The following is an 8761-nucleotide window of genomic DNA, read 5'->3' as shown; positions in this document are numbered from 1 at the left end:
GCTCTGAAAGCTAGTGCTTCCAATTAAGCCTGTTGCACTATAACATGGTGTTGTGTGATTTTTAACATTTCTCACCCATGTCTGATTCAAGTCATTCCATACACATAGTTTCAGAATTTCTACTTGTTATTTCCAGGTTGGGTTGAAGGAATGGATAGATAGACTTGTGTCTTGCTAATGTTATGCTGAGCATCAGTCAGATAGCAAAGTCATTGTTTGGTCAATGATGATTGTCATGATGAAGGGAAATCAATCTCATTTTAAAGATGGTATCGCTGAAGGGCAGGAAAAAAAGGATGTAATCTTTAACATAGTAATGATGAATGTTAGAGGAGAAACTGCCACTGTGTTGGGAAAAACAGTGACAGATCTAGATAAAATTGGTGCCAAGAAATTGGCCTGTAGAGTGGGAGATGGAAAGAAGAGTACTCATCAATACTGAAGGCCACAGAGAAGGTAAGGACTGGAGAAATGGATTGGTATAGATCACATTGAATATCCAAATGGTTTTAATGTTGCAGTTGGGGTCACAAAGCTGGTAGGTGAGCCACATGACTGGCTTTAAAACAACATTGGGAAGTCCATACATTTTAAGGTTTGAATCTTATATGCATTATTGTTGTTTGTGAAATCTCATCGTATGTAGGCCGACTGTTGTGGTTGCCTACACTAGTGATAGTTGCAAAAACATAAATTGGATTAGAATTGACTCAAGTATATAAAGTGCTCTTTAACCGCAAGGTATTTCTTCTCTAATGCTTCTATCATTAGAGAGGAATTTATGAAAGAGTTTGACATGGACAAAAAGTCAGGAGAGAGGGGTTAGGGAACAAAAGCATCCAAAGATAAAGGAAAGTAAAACAACTGGAAATGGAGATCAGCAGAAACACAATCATTTTGTTTGCAAATATTATTTTTTTATTGTAGTACATTTCTGTATATCTGCATATACTGTGTAAAACAGGCAAGTCATAAAATGCATACATAAAAATATGCTCTGTATTACAATGGTGTTATGGCCTGAAAAATACATAAATACATGACATTGAAGGTAAGTCAGGCCTGTCTGACACATACCTCAATGTAGTACAAGCAAAAATATGGTCACGCTGTGAGATCTTTGAAATAAAACACAAAATATTTAATTTATTTTAATTTGCTTCACAAGTTACAAAGAGAACAGACTTCAAATTTCATATAAGGCAATGTGTGTTTGTGCTCTTTAAATTGAGTTTAGCAATGTCATTTAATAAACCAGTTTGTTAGAAGTAGGGCAAGCCTGCACTTTGTGACTGATGATCAACTACCTAAGTATTTGAACAGAAATAGCGTGAAATCAAATCTTCATCTAAATGTGATTGTCAGGCTCAGAAGCACTGATTCAATATGGGACAATGCAATTGGCAATGTATTTGCATCTAACCGATATAAAATTCTATGTGGTAATGTTTGAACCAATTGCAAAAATTGGAATATGTCCAATTTTCAACTCTAACACTCCCACCTTGATGAGCATGTAGTATTCTAAAAAAAAGATTGAAATGATCTTCCCAGGGGCAACTTATCATGGATGGCTAAACACACAATGAATGCAATTCTAAAGGAAAATTCTGATTACTCAGCATTAAGTAAAGCTTTGCTGTTTTTGTATTACTCTTTAATTCATTCAGCTTGCATTGCATGTTGAGTCAGCCAGGGATAATGAGGTACTATGAATATCTTAAAAGCTACAGGAATAGACTAAATTTTGCTTGAAGTGAATGGATGGCTACTGTAAATTAAGACATTTTAGCAGCAAACAATTTCTGTCAATGTTAAAATACCTTTCATGCAAATACAAGCCAGCAACAAGATTCACTTTATTACAAAGTAAAATGGGTCCATGATCCAAGAATCACAGAATGTTACGGCACAGAAAGAAGCCATCCAGACCCTTGTGCTTGCACCAGAATTTTGTGTATCAGTGTGTACTGCAAGTAATTAGTTAGTAACGTGGCAATGTATATATTTGTTGTACATTTCAATTAAAATCTCTAAGTATATTTTACAAACCAACAAAGAACTTCAAGCTCTAAAATAAACTATGTAGTGGAGTAGATATTGTACGTTTCTTACAAAGTGTGTCAATTTGCAGCCTGTTTGTGAAAATGCTCCTCTGTGTCACAAATTTACATGTTGCGTCCAGAAAGTCAGGGCCTAGAACTCTTTCCCCTTCATACACGATAGATACATTAGTTACCTTCAACATAATGTCTTCCTCCTTACAACAATAATTATCCTCCATGTACCAATGGGCTAACATCCATTGTTTCAAAAAGGAGTACCTTTAAATTGCATCAGTAGCAGTAACAATGGCATAAATGTAGTTGAATGATCAGCCGAAACTCATCTGACACCAATGGCAGCACAGTTTTAAAATTTGTATCCTAAATTTACAAATTCCTATTTAGTTCCAATCTCCATTTCAACCTCCTGTTCACCAGTATCAATGGAATGTAGGTATCACGGACTATATGTTAAATGCAAATAGTTACCACTGAATAGGTATCCGCTTACATCATGCAATGTGATGACAGAAAAACAAAATCAGGGGAATTTCCAAAAAAAAAAATTTGGAGCCAACATTTCAGTTGAGGTGAAAATCCAATATGGCAGTCAAAAATTGATTTTCTTTAATTCAAAAAGGAAGTACAACTTAAGTGCTGTAAATCAGAGATGCAAGCAGATAATGCATAGAAGGTTAAAAATTTGTCAAGATAAAATTTTTCAGTGGCAAAGCCAGCAGTGCAATGTTCATGGAGGTCTCCTAATTGTATACTTTATCTGGTAGGCTCTTCATGATGCAGCCCCAAAGGGTCAGCAGCTTTGGAACCTCAGTAGATTACTAAGGTAGATCAGGGACGGTAAAAGTGCCTCAACACGGAAGCACCCTTCATTGTAGAGTGGACATAAACACAATCAAGCTTGGTACCGTCACAGGGTTGAGGGCAAAACCCTCTGATTATTTGGGAATGGCTACAATTGTAGCCTTCTGTGGGCTCCAGCATCAATGAACCACCACACTGTCACAGACAGGCTTGTGCCATAGTAAGGAACAGCTCTGGTAGTGATAAAATGCCAGCAATATTGTAAAATTACTCCTAATAGGGCCTGAACAAGGTAATTAGCTCCCTGTCTCAGCAGAATGAATCCAGGAGCCATCCCCACACAACTCCCCATATGGTTTTCAGCATCCCCTATCTCCAAAGCTCTCATGTAGGAATGAGAACATTCAGCCCCATGTCCTTTTTGGGTCACCTTTACATGTGGACCTGCATTTTGTATATGCCTATGTTTTATAAGCAATTTTCTATGGACTAAATCCTTTGAGCAGGTCTCACACATCAACGTGAATGTTATTTTATATAGCACAAACCTGAAAGTGAGAAGCAGTATTACAGTATCTACTTAGCATGTTAAAATAGAGGGGTATGGCACAGAGAGAGCAGAAAGTGAGAACTCTGCCACTTTCAGAACCTCATCGTGTCACTGCTGCTGTTTATCCAGCACCAGGTGGAAGACTCACCAAGTGAGAAGGCCATGCAAGAGGCCAGGTAAACAAACTGTATCAGCGTTGCTTGTGGGTTTCTGGAAGAGGGGATGGTCAGTGCCGTGAATCAAGCATTGTGATGTTGGTAGGATGGAGCTTTAGAAAAACAGGACACTAGGAATTATCCTCCTGTCCTTTCTGTTGTTTCCCTTTCCCATTCCCATGCAATTCCCTCCCATTTTCATTTGCCTCCTTTCCCAGTTGGCAGGCTGGACCCTGATCACTTATATGAAGTTTCAGCCATTATTGTAGGATGGTCAGGGGGTGCCAGAGGAAATAAGGTTGATCAAAGGCTACAGCTGTTCCTCCCAAAGCTGAAGACTGTTAAAAACTGATTTCTAAACCAAGAATTTCTCACCATCTCAAGTACAGGGAGGATAAAGAATCCACATTTGCAAAATTAAACATTTAAACTAATAAAAAAATTGCAGCAAGTTCAATGCTAACTTTAATAAGGAAACATTGGAATAATGTACAGATACACAGAAGCACATGAAGCAGTTTTCTTCATACAGGTTACATACAGACACATTGCACTTTTAAAAGCTAAATGTGGCATTAAGCACTATACTGATACAGTAAAAAAGGTGTCGCCAATTTCCCCTGCAAAGATTCTTTAATAACACACTCATACAATATGTTTGGCAGAGTGTAATACACTGAGCAGTTTTCAAGTCATATGAAATTAAAAACCTGTGCAGTTTGTGCTTACATTAACAGTGCTAGAGATGTGACCCTCTATAACAGTGCAGCAGAAATCTTAACTTGACACGTGTGTGTACAAATATATTTATTTTGGTGTGATGTGATGGTTGTTCTCTGGTTAATTGGAGGTGAAGAAAAAAATGAGCACACCACAAAGTATAATTTTCTCTTGTTAATGCATTTGAAAAGTTACTTTGAATATAAAACACATGTACCTGCCCCCTCTTTTGTGGCAGCATCAGCAGACTAAAGGGAATATACTCATGATTAAAAAGAATAATTGTTTAACAAACTAGTGACTGGGTAATAACATAAAATGTTTGTTGTATCTTCATGGATATCAATTTATAACATCAATTATTATGACTAAAGTGGACATCACTGATCTTTTCAATCTGTCTCTGTGGAAAAGTTCAATATGTGTTTCAAACAAATTCAGAGACATTGTTTGAGCTCTGATTAAAGATCATTGAACTAAACACTAGTTTGATTTTACCCTCCCTTAAGTTGGTGTGAAGAGCAAATAATTGAGTGAATTGGCCCCAGAGAGATACTGATCTTCTTCTCACAATGTCAGCAAATAAATTCTGAGTGTGAAGGTCCTTGCACAACCTTCTCACAATGCCACCAACTAATTATCTTAATTGGTTAATTAAGGGCTTCTTTAGGATTTCAACTGACCATTGATCTGATTAACTGTCTTCTTAGCATGCAAGGATACTGGCTGGTTCCTGACTAAAAAGCCAATCTGGTGTGTGTGTGTGTGTGTGTATATGTGTGTATACAGAGAGAGAGATGTGTGTGTGTGTGTGTGTATATGTGTGTATACAGAGAGAGAGAGAGAGAGAGAGAGAGAGAGAGAGAGAGAGAGAGAGAGATTGGGGAACCTCCATCCATCACAATCATTGGCAATGGAGGATAGGGATGGGGCAAGAGGATGGCCTCCAAAAGCCACTCCAATTCTTACTCTGACTCACTCCCTGACACCCTTCACTTTTCAACCCCGACTAAGTGGTCTTCATCTACTCTGTTTCAGACCATCATGGCTTCACAGCCTGGTTCTCCATCAAGAATCTTCAAAGCTACCAGGCTCTGATTCGCTGGCAGTCTCAGGCATGGCAGGTTTTCAATAGCAAGGCTCCTGATCGGATGGCAAGTTCACCAGTCAGCACTTTAAGAATGTAACTGACTCTTGATTTTGTGAGTTTTCTTATTGGTGAGACCAGGGTGTTTATGAACTCTGAAGTTAGGCAGAAGTGGGTACTGCAGATGCTGGAGATTGGAGTCAAGACTAGAGTGGTGCTGGAAAAGCACAGCAGGTCAGGAAGCATCCGAGGAGTAGGAAAAATCGACGAAGGGCTTTGCCCACAGCTGCCTGACCTGCTGTGCTTTTCCAGCACCACTCTAATCTTGAACCCTGAAGTTGTCCACCCTATGCATGGGGCAAAGAACTCCAAATCCTGGCCACCAATTCTGTTTCTCTTCCAATAGATTCTGCTAGATCTGCTAGGTATTTTCTATTTTTCTTAATGTTTTGAGTGCAGCATTGTCAGATCTCTTTTCAGAGACCAATGATTCCTGACCACGTGTGATTTTGGCAGGTGAGGTGCACATAAATAAGACACATGGCCAGCACTCTGATTTCCTTCCCACCCCCGAGTTGTTTTCATAGTAGTGTTATACAAGGCATCGGCTATCTTGCTACCTTAGGCTTTTTGAGGCTGTTAACCAACCAGATAATCTGGTGCCATAACACAATCAACAATGAAAAGTGGAGGAAAATGGCCAGTCCACTTTTATACCAGCTAAAGTGAAAAAGCAGGAAGAAGTGTTTGGGGGATGCCTTGTGCATAGTGGAGGTAGCAGTAGTAGAGTGCAGGATTCCAAAGCTATCAAAATAAGCAAATTTGTTTGCCCCAACGCAAATGAGTCTCCCCCTTCAAGCACTGACCTTTAAAATACATTATACTTTGAGGAAGGAGTTATAAACCGTTGCATTTTTCAACTTGTAATGGATGTAGATAAGGTTTCCTGCTGCCTGCTCCTAGTCATCACTATCCTAGTAATAATGTCTGTCACCAAGATGCTAAGTGGGAATCTGCCTCCACCAATCAGTGGGACAATAATATGTAGAGAAAGAAAAAGCATAAAATTCAGGAAGAGCCTGGATGACCAGTGAACAAAATGGTTAGATGTGAAATTTCAGTGAAACCTTTTTGGTTTCATAAGAATTTTTCTTCTCAACCTCTCCCTCACCCAAGGCATGGTGACCCTCAGGTTAAGCCATCATCAGTTGTTTCTCGGTAACAAGAAAGCAGCCCTATGGTGTGGTAAGTCTATGGTGACTTTACCTTTTTCGGTAAATGTGGCAGAAGATCAGCAGAAATCCCCCAAGAAACTGTAAGTGACTGCTAAGTATTCTTGTTGTGTTTCGGCCAACGTTCTAATAACACATCAAACATTTTCTCCCAGTGAAGCAGCTTGGTTCAGAATCCTAATGTTGTTTAATTTGGAAAGCTTGGTATGGGGACAGATTCTGGATTAGAGTGGTGCTGGAAAAGCACAGCAGTTCAGGCAGCATCCGAGGAACAGGAAAATCGACGTTTTGGGCAAAAGAGGAATAGAGGGAAGATTTTCTTTTTAAATAGACACATACTTAAACATATTAGTTCCAAACCTAGGAAGTATAAGTTTTCACTGTACAGGTGATGACCCATCTTCTAACTGAGTGCAGCTCTATAGAATTCTCCAGCTTGACTACCAGTTATACTTTACTTGAAACCTTAAAAAAAAGCTTTTCTCCCATGTATCTTATTATCCTTTGCTAAACACAACAGTGTCTGAACCACAGTGATTACAGCCTTGTGATAATTTTACCCTTCAATTTTTCACATTGAGAACACTTTAATATTTTGCTTTTAAGCATTGTGAAAGAGAAGGAAACACTTTCAGCACACTTTATGTATCACATGGACAAGTCAATGACGTTCACCTTCAATTCCTCTCCTCTGTTAAACATAGATACTTTGTGGGTATGATTCCATAGGTATTGGCAACATTCCTATATCTCCCCTAGTAAACTTCCTTGATGTAATAACATACTGATGCACACACAAGGTAACCTGGCAACACAGCAAAGTGCAAGCATTCCATTCCCACACTTAAATTGGTAATATGCTTCACTTTCTTCTTCTTCAGCATTAATACCAATTGTAGCACTCCTAAACTATAACTCCAACTTTAATCAGCTGAGGACATAATGAGAATTGAATTGTTTATTGTTATTCCGAAGTAGCACTGTTTGATTGAGGCTAATAACTTAAGAATTTGAATCTCAATAGTGGCAAAATGTGGTTGGCTCTTTGGACAAATGAATTCCATAGCTGGATATATACTAGTTTTATTTTGCTCGAATGTATAGGAAGCTCCTCATTATTAGAATATCTATTAAATGTATCCATTATTTTGATTGTTGAAAGCAATACTATATTTTTATTATGACTGCATGATGTACATATTTCCTCTGATCTCACCAATGGCACATTTGATACAATATAGAAGTAAATTTGCAAAAGTGAACACGATGCAGAATTATTACTTAAAAATGTCACAGTGAGACAAAACAGGTCTACCACATATCCTGAAACTGCCTTCTTTTATTGTTTTGAGAGACAGAGGTAGAGGGAGAGAGAAAGAGAAATGCATAATATAATTTCAATCAATTAGAATCAAATAAAATCAATTTTAAAAGGTCTTCAGAGGTCTAAGGACCTTAATTCAGTGCTGTAATGTGCCTATTTGCAAATGTTTATGCAGACAATTATATTGTATGGAAGGTTCTTTCTCAGTATATTTATAGTTTTTTTTCTTGATTTAGAATTTAAAAAGGGTCATATACAATGGTTTTATAATATACACAAAGTAGACAACTCATTACCCTGGCATTTTCATCCTGTCTTAATGCAGAAAGAGAATAAAATCCTAGAGCGCAAATGCAGCACACAGTAAATACATGTCTTCTGACAACTATCTAAAAACACAAGCATGCTGGGGACTGATATTCTGTTTAAACAGAAATTCAAGATATTCTGGCTTCCATATTCTAGGGCTGGTTACTCGTACCTTCGCAAGTGATTATACAGGGACTGCACGTATGTGAAGACACACTTTGGATCTGGTCTTTTGCCCATTATCATCATATCCTCGACTTCAATCAGGGGATCACAGGAAGCTATTTGTCTGCAATGAGAAAGTATAGATAAAGCAAATTACGCCAAAGTAATGCTCTACGATCGTAACATGCTGTGAAAGTAGATTTTAAAAAAAACTTTACTCTGCCATGCATTATCTATCATTCAAGATGGTCATAGAATCCCTACAGTGTGAAAGCAGGCCATTCAGCCCAACAAATTCACACCAACCCTCTGAAGAACAACCCACATCTCCCCTTTCCCTGTAACCCTGCAT

The 8761-nt window shown here is 38.2% G+C and overlaps 1 protein-coding gene across 3 annotated transcripts in view; it reads right to left on the bottom strand.

Annotated features, from left to right (window-relative positions):
* Positions 1-895: 895 nt before the first annotated feature.
* smtnb (smoothelin b) overlaps positions 896-8761 on the bottom strand; it is a 362626-nt gene continuing 354760 nt past the window's right edge. For 2 of the 3 annotated variants that reach the window (XM_043715563.2, XM_043715562.2), the window contains exon 20: positions 8395-8533. Coding sequence is in view for 1 of the 3 variants with exons in the window: in XM_043715564.2 (XP_043571499.2) it covers positions 8407-8533 (127 nt within the window). In the remaining 2 variants the exon portion in view is untranslated. Of the gene's footprint in view, positions 8534-8761 lie in introns of all 3 variants that reach the window. The other variant, XM_043715564.2, reaches the window with a different exon arrangement.

This window comes from Chiloscyllium plagiosum, unplaced genomic scaffold (genome assembly GCF_037043375.1).
Source record: "Chiloscyllium plagiosum isolate Xiang-an unplaced genomic scaffold, Cpla_swu_hap1 HiC_scaffold_24, whole genome shotgun sequence".
Taxonomy (NCBI): Eukaryota; Metazoa; Chordata; class Chondrichthyes; order Orectolobiformes; family Hemiscylliidae; genus Chiloscyllium; species Chiloscyllium plagiosum.
This window is presented reverse-complemented; position numbering and strand designations above follow the sequence as displayed.